Genomic DNA, 27,412 nt, shown 5'->3' with positions numbered 1-27,412 from the left:
CAGAAGCACCGGTTCCCAAAACAATCGTGGCGAGCCAATGGGAAGCCCACGCTGCTCGCGCTCGGCTCAGGCCGCCCCCGGGCTGTGCCCGCGGCCTCCCGGCAGCAGGGGGCGCGCGGGGGCGGCGGCGCTTCGCGGGCGGCGCGGAGGAGGCGCTGCCGCCGCTCTCGGTGTCGTTATCGCCGTCGCCGCTGTCGCGCCTGTCCCGCCGGCCCCGCCTCCCGCTGCGCTCCCGCGGCCTCACAGCAGGTACGGGCGGGGGGAGGGACAGACACACAGCATCCCGGTGCCCCCGTGGCACCCTCTTCTCGAGGAAGGACTGCCCAGACGCGGCGGGCCCCGTTGCCTTTCCGTCCCGCTCCGGGCGCGGGGAGCCGGTCCCGCCCGTCCCTTCCCACGCCTCGGGGCCGCCGCTCCCCGCCGAGGTGGAGCCGCGGCGTCGCCGCGCCCCTCCCGCGGAGGGTCGTGTGTCCTCCCGGCCGTGGCCGCTGTCGGTCCCGCCGGAACCGCGGCCGGGCCGGGCCCCCCCGAGAGCTCTCCCCGACTGCCGGAGCCGCTCGGCGCGAACAAAGGCGGCGGGCGCGGCGCGCCGGGGCAGCACAGCCGGCGGCTTAAAAGCTCTCCTGTTGCGCCGTGACTGGAACAAACCCCGGAGAGCGCTGACAGTGGCCGGCCGGGGCCCGTCCTCTGCCCGCGTCCCCCCGGGACGAGGTTTTGGGGCTTTCCGCGCTAACAGGTGCGCGGTTATTCCTCCAGTCCAGGGAAGGTGCCCGTGCGCCGTGCCTTTGGTGTGCCCGGGCAGCTCCGGCGGGCAGTGCTGGAAGTGTTTCGTTACCGAAAGTCAGAACTGTCTTACAAGAAGTGAGAAGGAAACCCCAAACCAACCCCAGAACCAAAACCAGCAACGAGACTTAAATAGTGTTGATTGTAGTCACCAATATCGAGTATCAGTGTTTTGGTTTAAATCCTGTTGATAAATCTGGATTTATTGGCAAGATGAACCTCCTTCAGTTAGATTTTTTGATCTGTTCTTTACTGAAATACCTGAGAGAACCATAAACCGAAGTCTTCCAGCCCCGATTCTTAATTTCCTGGGGAAATGAAACGACTTCACAAAGTGTCTTTGTTCTCTCCTGTTTCTCACATGGATTTAAAAAAAAAATAGCAAAGCCGTGAAAATAGAAAATGAATCTTGAAAACTAGCTTATTATTTTGTGGATAGGGAAGAAGTGGGAGGAGATGCAACTAAATACTGACGGTAAGAATGGGAAACGGATAGGTCTTAAATTACTGCTATATGTTCTGTTTACTTTTATTCAGATACTTAGTTTTGACTACAGTCAAGTTCAATTTTTAGAAATAAAACATGGAACTACATTATGCCTGTGTTAGGTGGTGTTTTGAGCTGACATAACAGAATTCTGTGATTGTGGCCAGAACTTCTAGATTAAGCCGAGGAGTTAACTCGGAACTATTGAAATGTGTGTTGTGTAATGTGTTCCTGTTCCTCCCCCAGCATCTTGCATGTTTGAAATGTCTCATATAACAGCTCAATCATGTGTGAACATGAACATAAAAATCTTTTGTGCTTTTGCTGTCTGAGGAACACATTTGCTTTGTACAGATTTTGTATTAAGATTTATATTTTCCCTTCCTTATTTTGATGCTAGTCCAAGTCTGATGAGCAGTTTACAATCTCTGTAAGGCATGTTTTAGTTTGCACTGTAGATTATTATCTGTAATTATGCTTTTAATCTGTCAGATGGTTGGGATGGGCAATAAAATGGCTTTGACAAGTCTGCTTTCTGACAAGGCATATTTTTTGATGGCACATGCTCGATGACCAGTTGAATCCTCGGCTGGGTTGGAGCTGAGGGTAGTGGAGATGTTTGTGTTGGCGGCATCTCTTGAGGAAGCGATTTGAGTGTAGCTGGTTGTGTGCCACTTCTCACTTGGCTCTGTCGAGTCAGAGTGCTGCTTTCCTGTGCCCCTGGGGTGGGAGTTACATGTATGTAGCTTTTGGATCCAAGTGTCTGAGTGTTTTTTGCTTGTTGCAGTTGTTAGTGGTGCAGGAGGTAGCAGCAGAGACAGGCTTTTGCTTCTAGTAGGTGAGAGGGATTTATATTGCCTGCCTCTTAGTCATATCTTCACTCCTGCTGTTCTGTTTCAGTCTTGCTCTTCTCTTTGCAGCATTCCCTTTATCCTAGGGTGTAACTTCTTTCCTCTGGAGTACCGTTTTCCTATATGGAAACATTGGTGAACTGTTTGTGGTGTTTAATACACAGGCTTCTGGTTTCACAGGTTCTGACTAAAGTTTTGACATATGATGATGTAGATGATGGGTTATTTTCTGCCAGAATTGAAGGGGAGAGGCTGATGCTAAAATACAGAAGGGGTCTCTTCACTTGGCATGATTTTATTCGGTAATTCAGCTGAACTACTGAAGCTGGTAGAGATCTACCAACTGCAGTAATGATAAAATTTTCGATGGGCTTTGTACCGTACAGAGATCTAATTTGAGATTCCTGTCACCCAGTAGTAAATGTGTTAACAGTGAATTTGGTGATACACGGCAGGAGGATATGCTCCTTTAATTTAAAAGAACACATCTGTACACTATCCTTGCTTTGTAAGTTTTAGTTCTGTGGAGAGAGCAGTGCAGCAAGGATTACTGACTTCCAGTTGTTTTCAGCATTTAGGCCTGAAGCTGCAGAGAATACTTACTTAAAGTATTTATAATAGACAGAACCATAAATATCTATAGCAAACAATAAGAGAATTATTTAATCAGCTGAAGGTCATTAATTCCCAGGAGGAGTAGTTCTGGTCCCCAAATGATGCTTTGCATTTTCACAGCATTCTCCAGTTGTCTCTGAAGAAGCAATGTGTAAAACTCTGTGCAAGCGGAGAAGGGATCAGTCATTTCCAGTTCCCTGTCCTGTGGGACTGAATTTTCAACTGGGGGATCTAGTGTGCATGGCAAACTGTAGATGGTTGCTCTCTAGTTAGTTTAGCTCTGCAGGTTAGAAATGGAAAGGCTCAACTCTCTATAGTTTTACGTAGTGGGACTTTCCTTTTTACAATAGCCAAGGCCTATATTCTTTCTACACGAAAACTCAATTTCTGCATTCTGTATGAATTTATTCACTTGTGTTCCAGAGAATTGCTTTGCAAAGATAGTCTAGCAATTGTACTAAGAGCCCTTGTGCCTGAATATGGCACACAGTATATGCTAGATAATGGGAATGTCATTTAAAATGTATCTTGAATGCCTTAAAAGTGCTAAAATACAGAAAAGAAGAAAACTGTCTTGCCATGTGCTGTAAGGAAGGCAAATAACCAGTAAGAGATGTAAGTGGCTTTGTATAAAAGGGAAGTAGAGGTGTTCCTGCCTGCACTGGCACAGACCTGTTATCCTTTGTATCTCCTGTTGGTATGGGTGGACCAGCATCTGTCAGAAAAGGTGTCACTGGCTCCTGGCAGGGTGCTTTCTGTCAGCAGGCTTCTGCTTCTGGGAAACAAGATTAAAGAGTTAAAGCCTGTGATGAAGACAAAACAGGATAAATTGTTCTTTAAAATGTCTAGGCAGCTTTTTTTTCCCCCCCTTTACTATATTTAGTGAATTGAACTTGTATAGGTCTTGTAGCAGCAGTTGTAGAAATCCTGCATTTAATGCAACAATTACTTCTCCCTGTGATGTTAGTGATACATTAGTCTGCCTTTTTTTTTTTCCTTCAGTTCCTGTACTATTTTTTCTTTATTTTCGGTTGTTTCTCTCGCTGAATTGCATGAAGAGTAAAACAACAGTACAGGCTTTGCTTTTCTTGTAATTTTTCAAGCAGCAAAGCAAAATTTAGTCTGTTTAAAGGTATCTATATACATAAGCTTATTTTTCTTTCAATTCTGTCACTGCAAATGGAGAAGGGCTGTTGCTACATAGGCAGGGCTTTCATCTTGGAAAGCGGATGGATGGATGACATTGAAAGGCAAGACATGGTTGTTATTTGCCTTGTCTGTAACTGAGTGTTAATGTGTTTCTGGTTGCTTTAGAGGATATAAGAAAAATTTGGGTGGAAGAGATACTGTTAAAGGTGCTATCTGGAACAATTTTAAATCTTCTGCAAAATCATCAAATATTGGAGCAATTTGATTGTCACAGTATTCTAAGAAAAGTTAATTTTTGCCTGAATATCTTGTGAATGCAAATGAGTTGGAAAAAAAATAGAAAACTGCTTTGAATAATAAATTTCAGCACTCTGATATGTTCATAATTTTCAAGCTATTCTTATATATGTGATGCCAGTTTGTAACATTTCCATAACTTTATTGTTGTGGAGAAACTGGATCTGCAAGTCCTCAAGTTCAATATATCATTCTTTAATGTTATGTTAGAGCTGATAAATAAATGCAGGTGTTGCTGTGTTCCACTTTTTTCGTGTCTTTGCAAGCTGGGGTGGAATACTGGGATTTCTTAAAATTAGTAAAGCTGATTTTAATATTTGCCCAGATTGTGGCATTTGCAAGACTCTTGTATGGCAAGTATTTGTCAGCTGTAAATTCACAGGACTAAAATGTGTTTTTCAAAGCTCACTTCTGAGGGAAAGCATGTGCTAATATTCCTACTTTCTTTGGTTAGTGTGAGCATTTCTTTTTCTCACAAGACTTTGTTTGAATGCTAAAACCTAATCCATGAGTGAGTAAATAGAAACTATTACCTTTGTCATATAGCAAAAGCATGGTATGTATTAACATGTATAACTTATGGAAGAAAATTGATATATAAAATGACATGAGAAACAGTTAGTTCCTCTCTGGAAAGTAGAAACTGAGGGCTGTTTACCCAAGCAAGCAATAGCTGAGAAATTCCTGTTAGTGAACTGTCCCAGCTGTCCATGATATTTGTCTAAAGACTGAGTTTTATTTTCATGGTTTTTATAAAGCTTGCTCTGACTGAGGTCACAGTAGGAAGTGAGGTGAAATGGGGACCTGGGAGTGATTCCAATAATTTGTTTAGTGACCTTAAGAAAATTATTCATTTTTATGCTCATTTTAGGAATGTATTACAATAGGACTAATTCATAATGACTTGAACTAGTAGTCTAAACCTCATACGTTCGTTTAAGGGGCTTTGAAAAGGTTTGTGAACATTATTATAACTGAAAATTCTTCAATTTGTTTCCTTATTCCAAATCATTCAGAGAAAGTAGGGTATCTTCTGCAGCCTGTTTCTGTCCTCAGCTGGGATTTTGTGGAGCTTGCTAGGGGTTAGTTTGTTCTTCATTTTACTTTGTTTTCATTCTTTTGCCATTGATGTGAAATGGCAATCTGGCACAAAATACTGGCTTTTTTAAACTTAGTTTCAAAACTAACAGAAATGTACTGCATGTAGTTCAATTTTTTTAACTATAAATTCCTACAAAGAGTAATTTTCTTCACAAAATATACACATTTCCTCTAGCTAAAAGCCTTTTTCTGAACTTGAGTATTTTCAGAATAAAACTTTGTCCTACTGGTTCTTTTTTTGGAAAAATAAGTTGTATTCTTGCATCACAGTTGGGCATAACCATATACAATTGTAACAGCATACTTCAAATAGCCTTATATTGAAGGTTATGCAGATCATTTTAGCTTAACTTGAGCATTTGTAAATCCAAGCAATTAAAGACACAAAAAAATAGTGATTGAGACGAATTGAAATGTTGAGCTGATGACACATTGAAGTAATTCAGTTCAAGTGAAGTAGGTACTTTGCTACTGGTAAAGTGTCCAAGGCTTTCACCTTGTATATCTGGTAAATATTAATAAAGCAGTGATGTTTGCTTCTAATTTCACCTCAGTGCTTGGGGATGATGAGATACTGTAGAACTAGACTTCATGGTAGCTTTCTCATCAGTTTGGTTTTAATTAGTAAACTATACCAGGATCTTGAGTTTATTTCCACTTCAACAAGCAAATAAAAGAAGTGTAAAGCTCTGAAAAGGGGTCAGTGTGGAACTTCAGCTCAGTTTAGCAGTAATCCCTGAAAAGCTGGACTTGTAGCTTGGTGCAGTTACACTGACAGGACTCTGCATCCTCTGGAGGAAGTGGAAACCAAAGATAAATTAGAAATTGGAAGAAAGGTTCTCTGCAGAAATACTGTGTAAGTGGGCACTGATGGGGGGTGTTGGTTGTGGCCTGGGGCTTCTCCCTCTGTCACTGTGGGTGCTTCAGCTGTGTCAGGAGTTTGTGCGGTGACTCTGAAGCTTGGTGCAGAATCATATTTGTACAATGGACTTAATGTTGATGTGAGAGTGGATCCTTCTGGGCCAAATGCACACTGAAACGTATTATAACAGCCATTTATCTCTCTCTTCCTTTTTGAGGAGTGGCATATCCGAAAAGTGGATGTTCAGGATAACATGTCCAATGTGTCGGAAGAGAGAAGCACTAGACAACAGGACATTAAGAAAGGACTCCAGTTTATAGAGTATGATTTTGTGGTTTTTATTCTTGTATGTTCATTCACATGTGTACATATATTTCTATAAGATGGATGTCACTGGGAAAGGCCTTTTGTGTTTTTCCTCAGAATATTTGCTAGCACTATCATGTTAAACAGGGAGCAGCTTTAAAGAAAAGACAGCACTTCTCATTGTTCCTAAACAGAGCAAATGGAAGGTGAGAGGTTATTCCTTTCCTGCCTTTGAAAAAAATTAGCATTTAATTTTTTTTATTTTTTTTTTATTTTTTAATTTTTTTTATGGGTAGAAAATGTTGCTAGACTGATAATCCACCTTAAGGATAGCTACACCTAAAACTAGGTTGCTACTGAAAGGGATGGGTTTGCTCACCACTACCTAAATGTTTTAACTCTCTGAAGCTAAAATTTAAGCTATTGAGAAATCATCTGAGAATTTAATTTTCATTTGGGTCAATGCCAAATTCTTTTTAAGATCCTGGCTATCTTAAAATAATTTTGAAATTTCATACTAGCTCACTGCTCATATATAGCATTCTTAGAAAACAAAACCAAACAAAAATCAACCAACCAACAAAAAAACCCAAAACCAAAGCCTTCCCTCCAAAAACTGTGACCATCTGAAACCTATTTAAAAATAGAATTTCAGTTACCCTCTATGCAAAAGGAAAGGATTCCTGCTTTTCTTCCTGAAAATGTAGAAGTAAAGGCCTCTTTTCTGTACTAGAGAAAATCTCTGTTGCATGTCATATGAAAGAACTTTTAAATTTCCTGTTGTGTCATTGGTATGACTTAATTAAAATTGATGCGGGTTTTTACAGATAATTTGTCATTTTACAGTACTTACTAGAAGATTGCAGTTCTCATCTATAACATGGTTCTGCACATGGGAGGAGAGGAAGGAAATTGGTTTTAAACAAAGAACACTGGTGTCTAAAACTCTCAAAGCATTTAAAACCTTAATACATTTTGAACAGCAGAGCTCAGATTGACCATGTAACTTCAAAAGAAAGTGAGCCATTAGTAATCAGAAAGCTCACTTTTTAAATCAGAACTCATCCACATTACTTTTCCTTGTTCAGTGTAGGCTATGTGCAAAATTCAGATATTTGCCTGTTGCAGAGGCAAGGCTGCTTTTATTAAGAACCAGCATTCTTCAGTGTGATTGTCTTTTCAGCAATATGTATAATAAGTGAAGCTTGTAATTTTTTTTCTAGATCCACTTTGCCCTATCCAGGGACGCAAGAACAATATGAGGTAATGAAATGTTAATTTCCAGAAGGGTTTTTAACATGGACCTATATTATTTTAGTTAATCTTGGTTTTAGTCATCATTTAGGTGATGACATAATATGAACAGTAATTGAAAAAGTTGCAATATTGGAACTGAACAACTCTAACATTATGATACAGGTATTCGGATATTTGGGTGTCCTGAATTTACTCATACAGCAGTTGAGGTGAGATCTTTCCATACTGGTGTTTGGGATAAATGTGGGGCATTAATGGAATAAAACCATGTGCTCTTCTGAGTAAAGTTCAGAGTAGCACACCAAAAGTAAGATAAAGGGACTTAAGTCACAGAAACCTTCAGAACATATTTTGTTTCTGTATGTGTTACGATTTTGCATAATTTTGGCTTGTATTTTCAGTTTCACCATTTTAGTTCTTTTTCCAGTGGTAGGTGGTTTCATTGGAATTGAGAACATACTAGGTAAAAATGCAGTTATTCACATTTTGACTTAAAACTCCCTTTTACAGAAGCAGCTTTTGTGTTCTCTTGCTTTGCCAGCTGCTATGGCTGCTGCTTGCTGAAAGAATATGTGGAACATATATGTACATCTTTGAGATTGTCTTGGAAAAATGTCAGAATAAAAATAATGTAGACTAAAGTTTTGCATTTCACTCTGATTCCATGAAGTTACAAGTATAAATTTTCTGTTTGAAATTTTCCTTTGAAGGATGGAAGATAAGCAACTGCTGTTGATGAGTTTTTCTTTTCTTTGTTGCAGTTATTTATACGAGATCTTGTTAGAAATCTTTTTCATGAAGGAAATGATGTATATCGAGAAGGTGATTGGAGAGGATCACTGAGTCATTATACAGAAGCTATAAACATAGCTGATTATGCTAATTCAGAAGAAATCCATGTTTCTGATGATGTTTTAGAGAAGCTGCATGTGAACAGGATCGCGTGTTTTTCAAATATGGTAAGCTGTTTAAACTAGGATTTCTCCAGAACAGGATGCAAGCAGGGTATGAAGACATAAAGTCTAGTGAGTGAAAAGCTCTTGATGGTAGTTTGAGGGTTGACATGTTTCAAGTCATCACTTTGGCACGTTCTTTAAAAGCTTTTTACATGTATAATTGAGGTATTTTAGTTACTAATACTAGAATTAACATAAAAGAGTCATACTAGGCTTGGAATTTGATGGAACAGTATTTTTATCCATTTACACTGCTGACTGCACTGAGTTGGCTGCTTTCTCTGTGGAACAAGATGGCTCTTTTGAAAGAGCTAAATTTTCTTTGTGACTGTTACTGGATTTTACATAATGATGGCCCTGCTTGGTTTTAGTTGCTTAATTTGGTGACTTAGCAAAACTTACAAATTCACTGTGCAGTGGCCTTGGTGAATGTTTGACAGTGTTTCAATACCTTTGTCCAAAACAGTTCAAATTCACTTTTTCCATCATAATAGTTCTGATTAGTGGCTTTTTTTCTTTTTTCTCCTCCTAGGGATTACATGAAAAAGTTCTAGAGGACTGTGAGATAGCGTTAAGATTGAATGAAAACAATTTCAGAGCTCTCTATCGCAAAGCAAAAGCTTTGAATGAACTGGGAAGCTATAAGAAGGCTTATGATGCTGTAGCAAAATGTTCTCTTGCTGTACCACAGGTGGGTAAATTACATATTGGTGATTATTTTTACTGTTTTGAAACATACGTTTATTTTAAGAACAAGGTTGTTTCTTCTGGTTTGGGGTTTTTTAATGCAAAAAAAAAAAAAATTATTCCTCTAAGCATTATTTTTTCATGTGTAAATGGAGACTGAGGGCAAAGGTTACAGTCCCCAAGCTCAGTTTGTTGTGTTAACTTTCAGCAGAAGTAATGCAATGGGGGTCAAGTGCCATGACTGTTTACAATAAGCACTAGAACCACTGAATTAATTGTTTAAAATTCTCTGAGACATAGGAGAACCCCACCATAATTATAATGTACATTTATGCTTTTGATAACTGCATTTTAGCTTTCCAAGCATTCAGTAACATTGCTGCCAGTCCATTGTCCTCGCTGTGAATCACTTGCTGTGCACCCCGAATCTTGGGCTCTGTGTGTTAGCAGGCTCTGTGTGGTGTAGGAGATGATCTGTAGACTGAAATGCTGGTCCTGAGGATCTGATTGCCGTGATTGTTTGTGTGGTTGGGTTGTACTTTTTTATTTGTTTGGGTTTTTTAAGAACTGGGGTGCATCAAGTGCATTCCTGCTCAGCTTTAGTTACAACCAAACCCAATTTGGTTCTCTGTGACCCTTTATAATGCAAATTAAAATGCTGTGAGTGAGGGTGATTAAGAGATTTCACTTCAGAAAGGCATTTTGATTTGAACTTACATGCGTATGGAATCTGTACATGCATTGCTCAAAATAGACTGATCACAGGATAAATTACTGACTTGCTGCATATTCACCTTGCTGCATCAAAACTTCAGTGAGACACTAGACAAAGCGTTGGGCATAGGTTTGCCTTTTGATGGAAAGGAAGTTTCAGTTGTGTTTCCAGAGACAGAGACATAAACAGTTCATCTGAATGTGTAACTTTGGACTTTGGATCTTCACTTTGCACCTCCAGATCTGAATGTTTTTGCTTAAGGTTACTATGCCTTTATGTAAGTTTTATAAATAGCTGTTTATAGCTGTAGGACGTGATCTGAATACTAAATCTTAAAATAATTTAAATGGGTAGTTATAACTGTCGGACAGACAGAAATATGATGACATTTTTAATTCTAGTTGTATGATGCAATGCCTCCCAAAATACAGTGCTCATTAAATATTCATCAGTGTTATGTAGTAACTCATATGGTAATCAGGAATATTTGCCCTCAATTTGTGTAAAAGCAAAATAACAAAATAAACCCCCATCCCCTTAAAGAACAAATGTCATGCTCAAATAAATAAACAAAAAATATTCACCCATAAAAAAAACCCAAACAAACCCGACAAACATTTCTCGGAGTTTCTCTGGTTTTGGAAAGCCTTTATACTATTTGAAATATAAATAAAGGAGAAGGAGGATACTGTCCATTTTCTGTCAACACAGTTTTGCTTGAGGGTAGCTGTATTTTCAGATACAGGTTACAGTTCTGTGTTTGTGAAAGAATAAAGCTGCACTTTGAGACATTTTGCATATAGGGATCTTGCAGAATACAGACTGAAATATAAACAGATGTCTTTGCTTGATGACAGTACATGTAAATGATGAGATTTTATTTATGTCTTTTAGGATGAAAGTGTGATTAAGCTTACCCAAGAACTAGCTCAAAAACTAGGGTTAAAAATAAGGAAAGCATATGTTAGAGCAAAGGTAAGATTTTATTTTAACATTTTATGTTAAGGTTTCCCTCTTTTGATATCAAATTTGTATGTAATGAAAGTATCTTTTCTTTGTAGCCACCATCCTCAAATTCAGTTTCTAGTGATGTATCAACTCAGGTAAGGTTTTACATGTTCCAAGTGCAAGCTGACTGTAAACTACAGGGAATAATTGTTTCATAATTTCATTATGATAAAGGAATGGTGGTACAACTGACATTTTATAGTAGAGGCTGTTATTTGGGACTTTAGAGTTCTGATATGTTTAGTTTTGCTGTATATGTATGGCAGACTAAGACATAAGATTATTATTCAGGTTAACTTTATTGAATAAATATTAGCTAAAAGATTAAATCCAGTGCAATGCATGTATTTATTTTTCATGTCTTGAGGGAAAAGCAAAGTTAATGGGTTTATTTTTTATTTTATTTAGTTGACAGTTATCAAAATGAAGGATGCTGGGATAAAATCCTTTTTACTTATAAGCAGTTGTCCAAATTTGATCTTCATTAGCAGCTGGACTTGCATTTATCTTGCTCTTTTTAACGTATCTGAATAGCAGTAGTAAAGAGGAGTTTATCTTAGAGACTTCTTTCACAGGAATATAGACAATTTAGCTGTAAGGGAATGAGGAAATGTAGGAACAGCTCATTTAAGATACCATTTATATTCTTTCATTCCCTGAAGTATCATTGTCACTTCGGTTGGCTGCAAATATTTTGTGATACTGTGAGTGGATTTAAGTCTGCAAGTGGATGCTTTATCTAAAAATTTTGACCTTTAAATTACATTAGACTTTGTAAATTTGAGATTTTATAAGACCTAAATTTGAGAGGGGTTACATTCTTTTCTGTAAATATGTATTTGAAAGTTTTTAATGGCTCTTATGGCTGAGAGGTATTTTTTTCTCATTTACAGAATTCTTCTGTAGAAGATATTGAGTTAGGTGAGTCTTGTGTTACATTACTAATGCTAGGGAGGTAGATATGCCATACATATCTCATTGTATTAGGAAAATTTGGAAGAGAATTCATCTGCTCATTTGAAAGTCCTGGGGTAAAAGTCTGATCTGTTTAAATATTTAAGTGGCTGAGCATATTTCCCTTTGGTCTCCTCAACTTGGTATGATTGTAACTGCTCCTGTAGTGATTGTCTCCATACTGTCCTCTTTAGCTTGAAAAAATAGGAAGGGGAGAATATGCTAAAGATTTAGTAAAGTATCAAGTCTGTAACTTTTTCTGTCTGTTTTAGCTTGAGTAATAAATAAGTATTGAGATGAAGATACATGTAATTTGGAAGCTCATAGAAGCTGAAAATATTTAATGTGGTTTTGCTTAAACATTCTTCACATTTCTTCACTCCCTCACACTCCTTGTTGTCAGGGTAAAAGTCTTGCAAGAACTTTTCACATCTTTGAACAAAGGTTCCAGTCATTCCCATCTTACCTATTTCAGATTTATCTGACCAGAAACAAGGGATGGTTTCTACTGCTTCTTCATCAAACTTTGTTTCTGAAGTGTCTAAAGTGTCACCAGTACCTGTGCCACCTTTAGCTACTGCTATGCCTCTTCAGATGGAAAAGGTTCCTTTGCCTTCTACAGTGTTGGCAAATGGAGGGAATGTTTCTTTCTCCATGCCAGAAGCATGTTTAGATTGTGGAGATGGAGATATAATTATTGGAGAAGAACTTGATGAGTTACTTGATTCTGTGCCTGATCCAGATGAAAGTGTAATGGTAAGACTTTATTGTCTTCTTCCTTGAAACACTCTATGAGTCGGAGCTCATATTTTTATCAGGCTAGTGATGAAGTTTCCTTTCCTAGTTACAATGAGCTCTCTTTGGGCATAGTCAGGTTGATACTTTTGCAGATTCTTGAAAGTGTGGCTGTAAAGGTAGCAGGACTACTATTGCTTCAGAAATACTGCTGTGCTACTACCAATGCTTCTTACAAGAAGTGCTGTGAAAAATGAATTGGATATTTGAAGTCTGGGCTAGTGTGGTTTTTTTGTGTAAATAAACCCTCTTAGAACATGAACAGTGTGTTGGAATGCTTACCCTCTAGCTGTAGAAGCTATAGATAAACATAAGCAAAAAGCTTTTTAGGAGAGCAGTACTTGGACTGTGGCCTTCTGGGATGCCCACTGGTATCTCTGCAATCAGAGCTTTGTCCAGATCCACCACGTAGCTGAACAGAAATAGACCATCATGAGTCTGACTTTCTGAATTTTCAGAAGAGATATTAAAGAAATTTAGTTCTATGAAGTGTTGTTCCTACTTACACCATTATGCCAGATCTAGAGCAGACAGTGAAGCCTCTAGACTTCTGCAGTTAGTCAGAATGAGAGCTCTGACTGATGAGCAGAGATGTCTGAAGTTATTACCGAGGTTACTGACTCCCTGCTCTGGCCCTGCCAGTCGTTTGGAGTATTGGGGCAGACTCTGTGCAGACCTACTCACTCAACATCAACATCAGACAAGGAGGGAGCAACTTTGGATGGCAGGAAGAAGGGAGGGGAAACTCCCCCACTTGGTATGTCCTTAACAAAAGTGTACAGAAGGATATGTTACTTTTAATGGGAGGAAGGAATGTGACCAGGCCTTTGCAGAACATGTTATCGTTTGATTGGATCTGAGGATTTACTTCAAAGCCGACTCATACCTCTTTGCTGTACTACAGTTTGAATTATGTTTTCTTTATTTAGAAACAAATACTGTTGATTTCTGACTCTTCCTAATCTTCCCTGGTGTCTGTGTTTTTAACATAATTTGGAAATTCAGCTATGATCTGATGTATTAAAAAAATCCAAATCTCTTACTAACTTAGTAAGGTGTCTGGTAACTGTGCCTTGCACCTGGGGCATTGTTTAGCGTTTAGTTACTGCAGCTCTGTGCAGGACTGCAGTGTACCTGTCATTGACATTTTCCAGTAGGTTTATAAAAACTTTGCAGAAACTTGACTAAAAGAAATACTGTTGCAGATGTTCTTGATGCCTTTCTTGTTTGGTCTGAATATTCTTTTTAATTTTTTTTTCCAGCAAACTACAGGAGCCAGAGGACCTATTCCTGCAGGGAGTGTAGCTCCTAGTGTACCTTTTTCTGCCTCTTTACTGGGGACACTGCCAGTTACTGCAGGATTTGTTCCTTCAGCTTCTCTTTCAGAAATCTTTTCACAGCCTTTGGCTTCTTCGCTGGAAAACTTTTGTTCACCATTAAGCACCTTTTCAATCAGTGACCCAAAAAGAGGTAAGAAATGAGTCTTAGTATTTAACCTTTTATGATGATGAGAGCTGTGCATGAGCCAAGTGGCTTTCTTGTTTAACAAATTTGTTTTCACAACTATTAGTTATATTTCACATACAGTATTTGAGCTATGCTAGTAGTTTTTGGGTGTTGGTTGTATACAAGAGTTCATAAATAAAGCTTTTGTTTCTTTGGGGTCTGCATAAGCATGCTCCAAGCTCCCTCTGTGTAGTTTTTCTGTATCATGTAAATTTATTTGTTTCAGGTGAGTAAGTTTAAAGAAAAAACACTATTCCCTCAAACTTTTTTATTTTTTTGAACAAAAACTTGCTCTTACAGCTTAAACCGTCTGTCATGATTTGGCAATAAACAAGAATTCTAAAAGGGTAATGTAACTGTGTGCTCTGAAAAGGTACCAGTATTACATGCTTGGATTCAAACTGCACAGACTATAATTATGTAGTGAAATAAGGTATGTGAAATAACAAGATACAAATAACGAACTACAAAAGATAAAACAGAGTTTTGTCATTAATTACCAGTGTTACAGGACTATTCATCTTTGGAACAAAGCCAGATTTACAAAATAAAACCAAAAATTGAAGAATCATTTTACCCCTCTTTCATCTTCTCATTTTTTCATAGTGGGATATTGTTTATGTTGTTACCCATTTTATACTGCACCAGTGTTTTCATATTGCTTCAGTATCTGCCTGTGAATCTGCCTTCAGTATCTGCCAGTCCTGCTGGTGATAACCAGGTGTATATTTTGAAGATGATTGCCTAATAACTTTTCAGCCCAGATGTTTACAAGGGGCTTTTACATAATCTAAAAAAAAAAACAAAACCAAAAAACTTATTGTAGCAAATAAGAAAAAACTTTAGTGTTTGTCATAAAACCCAAACCTCTGATGTTTCTCAGGAATGATAAATTATTTTTTGCATGAGATGTCCTGGGGGACTCAATTAATTAAAATATCTTTTTATTCCTTTAGACATCTCAAGTTCAGCTTCTCGAGATGGAACACCAACACTTAACAGCAATAATTCCCCATTGTTTGTACGTATCTTTCATGTTTTTGTTCACACCAGTTAAAATGTTAACACCTCGGAGGCTTTGTACAAATCTGTATTTTTACTATTGAAGTTTCTCTTTTTAAAAAAAAATAGCACTTCTACCATTAAAAGTGGGTTATGGCTATGGGAACTTACAGGAACTGTAACAAAAGAAAAAGATTGTGGAGGTTGTTTTATATGTACAAATTTTGGCTGATGTCACAACCATCATTCCATTTTGAGGAACTTGCTGTAAAATATTGTTGAATTGTAAAATAACCAATCTAAAATCCCTTATGATCTGAGTACCAAACACTAGGCATCCTGAAGAGCAGTCCTAGTACAGGAACAGAGCAGATGCCACCGTGGGTTGAGATCTGTCTGCTCTCTGTATTGCAGTCATGCTGTACATTTTCAGTCATACTGCTGGGGAAGGATGGCATGAAGGACTGCATCCTCAGGAGCCAGGAGGGAGTAATAGTTAGCTTGACAAAGACTGCTGTTCTGCGTGTACCTGGTTGGCTCTTGTTTTATGCTTAGTTTGTGCTGTGTATGTGGCCTTTGTAAAATCTCCATGTCCCTTCTCAGGTGTGTGTTTGAAGTTCATATTATGGCTTTGAAGAAAAATTTCAGTAGGTTACATTTTAATTGTAGATTAGTAAATTCTGTGTATCAAGTAATAATATGTTTTCTTTCAACAGATTAATGGTCCTAGTAGTTTGTTTGGGTCCGAAAATTACATGGGAATTGCAGGCCAAACTAGAAATGACTTTTCCAATGTTTTTAGCAGTACAACTGCTAATATACCTGTGTCTCCAGCACTGGCGGGAAGGAACCCACTGGAAGGCACACATGAGCTAAGACAGGCCTGCCAGTTATGTTTTGTTAAAAAAGGTAAGGACCTGTTAGACTTGATGGAGTTGATTTTTATTTTTTTTTTATTAAAATGAATCTTGTTCATAATTTAACACTGTTGGCTTCTAAACCATATAATCCTGACTTGTTCCTTGCAGATGTTGCACGATCATATGATAGGTGAAATATTTCAACCACTATTTTATCTTCTTTCCTCTTGTCTTTATTTCTTGTCCTAATAGATTCTTGATTTCTAAACCCAGCACAAATCACCACACGCTTTCCCTGAGTGTAAGGTCATTCACATTCTGTATCCGCTTTCCTCCCAAACCCCAGGGAACTGTGAAGAATGACACCTTTGCTCAAGACTAAATAAAACTTGCAATACTCTCTCTGATTGGCCATGGGGAATTGAACTGCAGTTCAAAGTACCTGGTAACCTTCACCTCCCATCTGTTTTATTGTTCTTTCAAACTAATTCTAAATCATAATGAGGCTTCCAAACCTTAGTAATAATTAACTCCACTGTATTGACTTACAGGAGCTTAACCATTATGGGTCATTAATATAACTAATCTTTTCAGCCTCGGCTGTTGCTGTTAAACAGAGCCATATTCTAAAGACAATAGAAAAAAGCTTCTAAAGCTTCTATTAAAACTAATCTTAAAAATAAGCATTGTGTTTAAAGTTACAGGTATATTGATATACTAATAAAGAATTGTATCGAGACTTCAGGGGATGGTACTGTACCCTTAGGAACTTCTATACTAGTTTAAAATTAGCTTTACTTGAAAAATCCAGAAAATGAAGTTTGAAAAACCATAGAACATGTTCTGCTAAAGCTGGAGCTATAACATATTGGTGAGAGTATTTGGCATGTTCCCAGCTTCACTTTTTGTGTCAGTGCATCTACTTCCTTTGTTTCTTTCCATCTCTATCAAAGCCTTTAAGCATCTCCTGCTTTTACTGCCTTTTGAAATTACGTTGTTCCATCGTCTTCTTGTCCAGAGAAAACTGGTCATGCCCTTGCTTTTCAGTCTCATGAGTAGCAAAATTCACTTGCTCATCTTCAGATGCTCTTCCTAATGTCTTCATTTAGTACCATCCTACAGACAGAGTTTGAAGCTAGGTGTATTTTTGTTTCCAAAATCACAAAGTTCTGGGATTGGTATTCATCTTTTTGGTACGTGTGATCTTACAGAATGCGTTTTGTCTCTGAACATAGTACCTCTCCTAACAAAATAAATGTTGAAGGTTAAGAGAGCCATTTACTGATCACTGGAATTCACCTGCATTGACTTGCTATAGATAAGCAATTAAAGTTTTAAATTAATGTTATTGGAATGGATACTTCGGAATTTGAAAAAACACAGCAATTTGCTGATCCAAAGCAACCTTAAGGTTGTAACACAGCATCCCTCCCCAAATACAAAATAACTTGTGAGTTTTGTTCTTGCTGAGGCTGCCTTTTGTAAGTATTTGGGGTTATTTTTTCTATTTTGCTCAACATGGTGGTTAATGACTTTTGGTTCTTCAGAGCTGCTGGTGCAAGTAGGAGTTCTATACAGTGTGTTTGTATACTTGGCTTTTGGGCTTCTATGCCAGACTGTGTATGGACATGTTCATATGTTCAATGCAATTTATGCAAATACAAGCAATTTTCTGTGATTGTTTCAGGTCCTAAATTATTGGATTACGCTTACCATCCCAATTTAGAACATAAATGTAAGAAGGATATTTTAATCGGCAGAATAAAAAACTCTGAAGATAAATCATGGAAAAAAATACGTCCAAGACCAACAAAGACACAGTATGTGGGACCATATCATATATGTAAAGGTAGGTGTTACAGAGAGTGAAATGGTAATGCCTACCTTCAAAGCAATACGGTTTAGCTTTTCCATAGTGAAGTATAGAAGGAATTTTTACTTAGGCTGATGGGAGGTGGAGAGAGAAGTTCTGTGTTGTTTATAATTTCACAGGCTATAAGAAGAGCTATATTTTGACCATCAATATGATTATTTAGAGAACAGACAGTGTACTTCTGTACTGTTCTCCATCAGGGGTAATTTTGTTTTTGAATGTTGGATGATTACTGTTAAAAACAGCAGCGAAGAAGCATTTTTGTTAAATGCATTTTGCAATATGAACGTCTACTAAGATGTAAGCAAGATGATTTGTGGATTAAGGAGCAGCTTTATTTGACCAAAAGGTGTACTGGGTTCTCAGCACCGTTGCCCTAGCTGAGTATAGGATAGCTGATGGAGGTGTGCATTAGCTGTTTTGAGGAGTTTTACATTTTCACCAAGTCATTCAGCATAAGGTTTTGCTTTTCTTAGATTTAAATGACAAATTTACAACAGATCTCTGTAACTTTTTTATTAAAAGAATTTGAAGCAGGTATAGTGGAAGTTTTAAGATGAATTTCCAAAAAAAGTTGTGTAAAAGCAATGTCGTGTTCGATGCTGTCCTTTGAGATGTGGCTGCTGAGGAGGAATGCAGGTACCCAGGCCATTGCACGTTTGCCTATTGCCAAGAGGAGATCGATGTGTGGACACTGGAGCGCAAAGGAGCCTTCAGTCGAGAAGCACTTTTTGGAGGACCCGGAAAGATCAACTTGACTGTGTCCCAACTTCTTCAAGAATACCACGGATTATTTATGTTTCTTTGTGAGGTGCTGCTTTATTTCTCCTAACACAATAAAAATAGTAGTAGATAATTAAAATACGTGGAAACAAATATTTTGCTTCATGCATGGCTATTCCGTAACTTTTGAAGCAGATTTTCAATAATTATCTGGCTGCCTGTAGAGCAGAGACCAAATGAAATATCTGTTAAAATCTTTAAGGTAATGCATATTTTTAATTGTCTAAAATACATACTGTAAAATTACTTGTTTTTATATTCCAGAAATGTTTTGATCACAAGCCCAGAATAATAAGCAAAAGGAACAAGGATAACTCATCTTCTTGTTCTCATCCTGCTATGCATGACTTTGAAGATAACAAGTATGTTTGAAATACCATCTCTATAAGCTGCAATTTAAAAGCAAAGGCAGATTTAATACAGTCTTTCACTTTTTACCTGTTGGTCAACTTCTCTTCCTTGCTGACTGTTATGCTTTGGCAGTATAGGCAAGACAGACTTAAAGAGCAAGGTTTGACAAATGTAACTAAATTAAAGCAAGCTATTTCTTTATCAGTCATTTAAAAGTAGTGGTGTCTACCCCCATCTTTGAATCTTACGGGATTTGCTGTTAGGTTGTTAATAGCTTATCTAGCTGGTGAGCTGTATTGCTGTAAATAGATGTGTAATGTTAAATTAAAACAGGAACTTATAAGTTGTTCTTTCTTTGTTATATTTTTCTTATTTTGTTGTATTTTTAACTCAAGTTTACCTTAATTTCAGTGTATAAAATAGACCATAGTCTTTATTTTAAACTCATTTGCTAAAAAAAAAGTGTGAGGAGTGTCTTTAATTATTCTTAGAAAGTTAAAGAAGTTTTTATTGTTGTAATAGTATAAAATAGATTTTGGAGAATTAAGAGATTTTGGTATTTGTATGATGTAAAAGTAAGTGGGAGCATTGGAATTGCTTTGTTTGTATTCTAGTTCCCTGTATTGAGGAAGCACTGCTGCTAGAAGAGCTAGGCTGTTACTGTTCTGCATCACTTCTTCCTTAAATGGTGCTCTATAGAGGAATAACTATGTGGGTTAGTAATTAGATCAGGATATATTCTTGAAAGTGGATATGATCTGCTTTTCTTCTTGGAAACCAGGGATCCAGCTGGATTGAATTCAGTAATGCTTTGCAGAAGAGGGACTCTGGATTCCCAAGAGTACTGTTTAGTGCTGTTTAGTGTGTTTACTCAGCCTAGAAATGATGCTTAGACGTGACCTCCTTCTGGGAACTTTCCTGACTTTCTGATTTCAAGTAAAAAATGTTCAAAGGATATCTGAACAAGCTGTGGGGAAGGATGGTTATTTTAAAGAATGTCTAAAATGGACTGTTTTCAAAACAGGTGCCTTGTCCACATTTTGCGAGAGACTATGGTGAAATATTCCAAAATCCGCCCTTTCCAAGTTCGGTGTCAGCTTGACCTGTGCAGACATGAGGTGCATTATGGCTGCTTACGAGAGGATAAATGCTTTTATGCTCACAGTCTGGTAGAGCTTAAAGTCTGGATAATGCAAAAGGAATCAGGTATGTTTAGGAAAATACTTACTTCACTCTTCATTGTATTGCCATTCCTTCCTTTCTTGACTCCCTCTGAAATTAGAAGCTTGGGATCAGTGCAGGAAGCAGACAGGAGCAACCTGGTGCCTCTCAGCTTGCATTTTGAAGAGTTTTCCCATGGTACATACAGTGTAGATTTTATAATTACTTTGGCATTAGAGCTCTAGTACATTATGTTTAAACACTGAAAGATGGACCTTAATTTATGTGAGCAATCTGCAATTTAAAATCCTTGTATGCTTTCCATTGGGATGACACAGACAATATTTCTGTTTTGGATGCCCTCACGATGTTCTTAAGTGTGTGTGTATGGACATAACATCATAACCATGATGTAAATGTATATCCTACATGTGTGAATACTTACACAACATACAAAAAGAAAAATGGATAAAAGCTTTGGGGCTTCAGTAGCATTCCAGTTTGAGCATGTCTGTAAGGTTGCAGCAGTCATAAATACTCAGACTGTTTCCCTTCCTTTACAGGTATTTCACATGATACTATAGTTCAAGAATCAAAGAAGTACTGGCAGAACATGGAAGCTAGTGCACATGGATCACAGGTATTTTCATTTTTCCATTCAACTAATTTTGCAATGGCTGTGGTGAAAATATTTTCTTTATGTGCGTATGTAATGTAGCTTATTTTAGAAATTACTTTTTTAATGATCTCCAAATAATCTCTTTCAGTGTAGGGCTTTCTTCAGCGTGCTCACTTAGACTGAAATGCCTGTTCTGCTGCTGTGCAACTCCTTTTTTGCTTTGCTTGCTCTGTCCCAGGTGTGACATAAAATGTAAATATCAGTTCAAAGTAAGCTGCTCTAGGGCAATTAATTGTCTTTTCAATATGTTGCGCTTTTATGTGTTTAGTTTGTATATATTACCACAACTTCAGGGTGCATACACCTAAATCAGAAATAAGGTCAATAAAAAAATGGATTTGTTAAGAAATGTCTAGTTTGAAATGACAGGTGGAGCTATTACAAGGCATGCAGTGTAATATGTGTTTTCCAACATGTGCTGAAATCTCTGCCATAGGGGGAGTTAATAATTATGTATGGATTTCTTTGCAGATAAAAAACCAGCTTTTATTGTTGTTGTTATTTTTTTTGGCTTAAGATTCTAGGGAACCAAATTAAATATGGATCACTAAATTTGAAGATGAAGTTTGTTTGTGGACAGTGCTGGAGAAATGGTCAAGTTAGTGAGCCAGACAGAAACAAGAAATACTGTAGTGCAAAGGCAAGACACCCGTAAGTAAGATCAAACAGTGAAAGTTTTACTGTTTGGTCAGCCATTTAAAACCTCTTCTGGGTAAACTGTTGCTTCTTAGGAAAGAGTTATAAAAGGAATTAAAAAAAAAACCCCAAACATACTGAAGTGGGACAGAGTTATCTCTGTAGTATGCTAATAATTGCTACCGAGAAACACTTTGATGGCTACCAAAGTGATTGTGTTTAGGTTTTGGAGGTTTTTTTTGTATTAAGAATTTTGGTCAAATTTTAATACAACTTTATTAAACCTTAAATATATGGTAAAAGCTTTAAAAATAAACTTTCTGAGCTTTCTTAGTTGTGCTTCTGTGCAGAAATTGTGATTTTTTTGAATAGTAATTTCTTTCACTGAATGCTTGTGGTTTCCAGATGGAGCAAAGATCGCCGTGTGGTGCTGGTAATGTCTAATGAACGTAAGAAGTGGATGACCATTCGTCCCCTTCCTGCAAAGAAACAAGTGCCTCTGCAGTTTGATGTATGTTAACCTAAAACTAACATTTTTGTTAAGAAACTAGGTAATATTCACTGGAAAATACTGGTTACTGGGCTGGTTTCATCAGTTCTGCAGAAATTCCCATAGAAGTTGGTAGGAAAATGTTCGTAGTGTTTCTACATCAGCCTTGGAAAAACACTGATCTCATGTTATTACTTGTCAGTGGAAGTAAATGTTTCTGAAATAATTTATACGTATCTGTGGTCTGATAATGTGGTAGGAGGCAAAAAGCACTCACAGTACTTGCTTCCAGCAGTTGTCTTTTTCTAACTAAAACAAATGAGTTTTTTTGTAACATAAACATTTTTATAAAAAAAATTATAAAAAAAAAAAAAGAAAAATTCTACTAGGATCCATTCTGCTTTATATTCTTAAGAATTTTTTTTAATTTGTGTTCCAGTTGTGCAATCATATTGCTTCAGGCAAGAAATGTCAGTATGATGGAAACTGCTCATTTGCTCACAGTCCTGAAGAGAGAGAGATGTGGACCTATATGAAGGAGAACAGCAGTAAGTAGAAGAGTAAATCTAACATATTGTTAAATCTAACTGTTCTGTTTTTCATTCTTGTGCTTCAATTACTTTAATCTAATTGTAGTAAACCTTGCTGACGCCCTTGAAATAAACCCAGACCAGGCATTCAAAAACAGTATTAAATAAAAATAGCTGTGTTGTGTATTTGTTGCTTGATGGGTTTTTAAACAATAAAGTAGTTTGTATTGGTTATTTAGGTGTCTTAGAAATAATGAACCTTGCAGAAACATTAGTTGGTGTTTGTACTGTGTATTGCCATGTGCACACACACGGATTCATGGAATTACATATGGGGCAAACTATTTGCAGAACAATCCCCTCCAGTGTATTTACTGGGAATCACCATTCACTTTCTGATGCTGACTTTACTATCCCATCAGTGTTCCTGGGGAGAAAGCATCAAAAGTCAGAAGTAATAAATGACATAAATGATCAGATCATTGTCTGCAAGAAAGCAAACTAAATTTACCAAAAGCTGTAGCACACATGAGATCAGTTATTTGAAATTCAGGTATTGGTATGCAGCAACACAGTTGCTATCTGTCCTTTGGGTGCCTGTTCAGAAACCTGTCACCTCCTGCTGCCCCCTTAAGGAGGCACAGAGGGCTCTTGGTAAGTAGCCAGAGATGCCTCTTCCCCTTGGCTCTTAATCTCTGAACTGTGTAACTTGTCTACATTTGTTTCCTCCTCTTTTTCTTCTTAGAATTATGCTCACAAACTCAGTCGTTTATGTAGTGTTCTCAAACTCTTGTCTTAATTGCTAATTACTTATTTTAGCTTCTGCTCTCATTAGTTCAAGACTTGGAGCAGTTGTATGACATATGGCTAAAAACTCAAAAACCAGAAAAAGGAGATGATACAGCTGCTCAGGCAAGCAAAGAAAATGGGAAGCAAATTCACATGCCAACTGACTATGCTGAAGTTACAGTAAGTAATCATAGGTATAATCCTAAATCTGAGCATGTGGGGATTTGTTGGGCTTTTTTTTTTCCCAGTCAGTAATTTTAGGTTGTTTCTCTTATTTTCTTGGTGCTTCCTTAGACCATAGCTAGCTACACTAAATGTAACTGATACTGTACATCAGTTCTTCTAAAGCCAGTGGAGATCATAAACTTTAGGTGATTGTTTAAATAATTGTGTCTGTTTAGGTAAACAATATCCTGCAGGCCAACATAAAGAAAACATTCAAAATCTATTAGGAGAAGGTCTGTCCTTATAGCATTGAATTTGCAATGTTTTATTTTCAAATTCCTTGTAAAACAGGTGGATTTCCATTGTTGGATGTGTGGGAAGAACTGTAATAGTGAGAAGCAATGGCAGGGTCACATTTCTTCTGAAAAGCATAAGGAAAAGGTTTTCCACACTGAGGATGATCAGAACTGCTGGCAGTATCGCTTTCCAACTGGATATTTTAGCATTTGTGATAGGTATGTCTTTTTTAAGATGGCAAAAATGCTGAAAAATGACAGTTCATAGTTTAAATAATTAAGACAGTTACTAGTTCTGAAGAAGTTTTTAGTATTTCTTGATTTGCATGCATCTTTCAACAAGGAATTAAGTAATTAACAGTATTTTAACATGTTAGAACTCAGAGTGACAAGGTGGCTAATTTTGGAACCAAATTAACTGCCTGTGTGATGTTAATGACTGGTAGCAAGTTCATTGCAACTGTGTGAAGTGAATATTGTTGGGATTATTACAAATTTACTTAGGCATCTGCATATTAATTAGAGCCCGAGAACAGTACCTAGCTGGACAATGATACCAGAGCTTTAAGGCAAGTAGAAATGTTGTTAGCATCAAACCAAATTTGTTAAAATTGAGTATTTCTAACTAGAAATTATTTATGAACATGTGGAGGAAAACTTCCAAGATTGGTTGGTTTACCCCAGAACTGGTTGTACGTCTTGCTATTCCCTTTAATTCTTAAGTGCAGACTGTTTTACCTGACCTCGTTAATATATATATATATTTTATTTTTTTTTTGGTAAATCTGTTGAGAATTCCTTCCACTGTTGGAATCTTTATGGAAGGCTAAAAACTTTGGAATTGAGCAGTCTGGAGTTTAAGGTTCAGTTTGCTGGTACAGATGCCTTTATTTCTCTGTTTCCAGTTGAAGATGTTGAGTGTCTTGGAGATGTTGAGAAACTGCTTCGCAGAGAAAACAAGTTATTTTTCATTTGCAGTCTTTGCATTGAAACTTATCTGTCCCTTTACTGAATTTTTAAGTAGTATTCTAAATGTATTTGTTTTGAACAGAACAGACCTTGGACATGCAGCATAAAGTGAATACAAACTGGCATGTTGAGGTGTTCTGAGTATTCTAACCTCAAATTTAGTTAACAGGGGTAATTAGTTTCTTAGCTTAGTGAGTTAAATGATAAGGTATTCATTAACATGATGAACTTCATGTTTTCAAGCATTAAGTGTCTCAGTCTAAGTAGGAGCATGAAGAATAGAAAAAAAAGAGCCATCTTTTGTCCTCTGTAAATATCTGACAACTGGGAAACTAAAATTCAACCAAATGCTAAGCAGGGTTAGTGTCATTTAACTTTTAAAAGTATATACTCTTCCAATTTTTTTTGGTCCTTACTATGTAGTGTATTTGAAAAACATGATCTGGAGAAAATACAGACATAGTAGTGATCATGGTTAATTCTATGAAAACACTGTTCAAAATCTGTCTTAACAGATATATGGCTGGTACTTGCACTGAAGGAAACAACTGTAAATTTGCCCATGGAAATGCTGAACTCCGTGAGTGGGAAGAACGAAGACAAGTTTTAAGAATGAAACTCAGCAAAGCAAGAAAAGACCACTTGATTGCTCCCAGTGATAATGACTTTGGAAAATATAGTTTTTTGTTTAAAGATTTAAACTAATACTGAGATGACACATACATGTTATCAGCTGGAAGCATAAACCAGAAAATTTGACAATAATCAAAAGCATGTGACAGAAAAGCTGCAGGTTTTCTGCTTTTATTGGCATACATTGTTCCTCCTGAACAGCAAAGTATGGTAGATTTAGGGGGATTGAGCAGACCTGTCTATGCTCTCATGAAACAGAGTGGTGATTAAAAAAATCTGAAGTATTATGTGCTTACTCACCTCCTGTTGGACAGAAAGTTAGGAAATAGAAGGGGGCAAGAGTGGTTATAATATCTAGGAAGCCCCCTAGTCTCAGACCTTCAGTTGAAAAACTTTAAAGGTATCAAGGTATTGCAAAAGAGTGGTGGGCTAAGAAAATGATGGATGAAAATTCTTCAGATCTTTTAATGGAGAGGATTTGTTTAAAACAAAGTTTGCTACTTATCTATATGTAGGTTGCTAAAAAGGATTTTCTTATTAAAGATTTTAAACAAAATAACCATTTAACTACAATATATGTTGAATGGGTATTTTTTCTCTATTTGTATGTTTCAATATAATTTACTGAAAAAGGATCTTGGGAGGAAAAAAGTATTAATTTTTGAAAATGAAGTAGTTAAAATTCTGTTTCTTGGTCTTTGCTGTTTAAATGATGATTTTGAAAGATTACACTTGTATGTCAGTATTGTGTATTATTGTATGGACTAATGTTGCCTGTAATAAAGAGAACTTTACACAAAGCTGTTTTCTGCATGTAGCCTCTCAGGATTGAGATTTTGTAAAAACAATGATTTGCCAGTTAGCAAAAGCTTGAGCACCTGTAGCTAAACATTTACTGAGTTGGTATTTGTGTCGCTAGCAGCTCGTTTGCAGTTTTCTGTATTGTCATTAGCTCATGGCTTCACTGAAGTAACAAAAATGGCCAGTAAGTTGTGATTTAGACAAGCAGTTTGGAGCTACATAGTGCTGGGACACGTTCTAAGCCTTGGACATGGACTGGAACCACTGCCTCAGCTGCATGGTGGATGGTGCTTCCCATTGTCTTTGCTGCAGAGCACAGGAAATGGAAAACAATTTGTGGGCTGAGCTGAGTCCTGACTGCTGAGCCTTTGGGCTTTCCAGTCACTTGTGTTGTGTTTTGGCTTCTCTGCAGATTCAGCTTTATGTTTGTTTATTTATTTTTTTTCTCCAACTAAGTTTCTTTCAGCCATTTGTTCAAAATAACTAAAACTAGGTTTCTTCTTCCCTCCCACCCCCCAGGTAGTTTTCTGTTCCTGGCTGACATTACATAATTAGAAGAGCTTTAACAATGACCTCAGTAGTTCGAATGTAGTCATTGGGCATACATTGTGTATGTAAAAAGTATTGAACCAAAGTTCAATTATACCCCTACACAACATGGATGCCGTGTCCCTTTCACTTCACGAAAGCACAGCAAATTTGAAACCAACACCTTATGTGTGCTTCAGCCATGGCTTGGGTCTCTTGCGAAGTGACTGCTCCTCCCAGGCTGGGCTGCAGTACGCTGGAATACGAAACTAGCTTGGTGCTTGAAATGCCACCTGCTGCAGTGCTGATTTTTTTACATTGTTTGTAATAAAGTGAGCGTGAGACAGAATACTATGGACACTGTTATTTGTGTGACAAACCTGATTGTATCGTGTGCCTTTCTGCATTGTTTTCTCAATTTTATGCTTTCATTGTTTAATGTAAGTGCTCTGTAAATCATTGGAAGTAATTCTAGACAAAACTAAACATGACATCCTTGTTCTGTAAGGCCGGTGTGAAATCTTTCCTGGCTGCGGG

The 27,412-nt window shown here is 37.4% G+C and overlaps 1 protein-coding gene across 3 annotated transcripts; it reads left to right on the top strand.

Moving 5' to 3' along the window:
- The first annotated feature begins 24 nt into the window (after window positions 1-24).
- Window positions 25-27,382, top strand: ZC3H7A (zinc finger CCCH-type containing 7A). 3 transcript variants are annotated; one of them, XM_086853667.1, is made up of 23 exons: window positions 56-249; window positions 6,363-6,466; window positions 7,675-7,714; window positions 8,470-8,667; window positions 9,197-9,355; window positions 10,961-11,041; window positions 11,128-11,169; window positions 11,968-11,995; window positions 12,504-12,784; window positions 14,086-14,293; window positions 15,286-15,350; window positions 16,048-16,240; window positions 17,879-18,040; window positions 18,679-18,875; window positions 19,112-19,209; window positions 20,223-20,404; window positions 20,923-20,999; window positions 21,556-21,689; window positions 22,080-22,185; window positions 22,604-22,712; window positions 23,530-23,663; window positions 24,000-24,163; window positions 25,429-27,382. In XM_086853667.1, the coding sequence occupies exons 2-23, from the start codon at window positions 6,399-6,401 to the stop codon at window positions 25,616-25,618; spliced, it is 2,916 nt and encodes a 971-aa protein (XP_086709793.1). In that variant the 5' UTR covers window positions 56-249; window positions 6,363-6,398; the 3' UTR covers window positions 25,619-27,382. The 3 variants fall into 3 exon arrangements, with proteins under 3 accessions (XP_086709796.1, XP_086709793.1, XP_086709795.1); XM_086853669.1 differs by having other exon boundaries at window positions 118-249; window positions 7,871-8,667; XM_086853670.1 differs by lacking the exon at window positions 6,363-6,466 and having other exon boundaries at window positions 25-249; window positions 25,429-26,346.
- Window positions 27,383-27,412: the final 30 nt, after the last annotated feature.

Source organism: Cyanistes caeruleus, chromosome 17 (assembly GCF_971803275.1).
Source record: "Cyanistes caeruleus chromosome 17, bCyaCae1.hap1.1, whole genome shotgun sequence".
Lineage (NCBI taxonomy): Eukaryota > Metazoa > Chordata > Aves > Passeriformes > Paridae > Cyanistes > Cyanistes caeruleus.
Note: the sequence above shows the minus strand (reverse complement) of the source record. Positions and strands in the feature narration are given on the sequence as shown.

Bases quoted from the DNA above. Each gene is read 5' to 3' on its own strand.
- ZC3H7A (XM_086853670.1), top strand. From the start codon at position 38: ATGGGAAGCCCACGCTGCTCGCGCTCGGCTCAGGCCGCCCCCGGGCTG. The intron at 12,785-14,085 runs GTAAGACTTTAT...TTTTTTTTCCAG, and splicing joins ATCCAGATGAAAGTGTAATG to CAAACTACAGGAGCCAGAGG. The intron at 22,713-23,529 runs GTAAGTAGAAGA...TGCTCTCATTAG, and splicing joins CTATATGAAGGAGAACAGCA to TTCAAGACTTGGAGCAGTTG.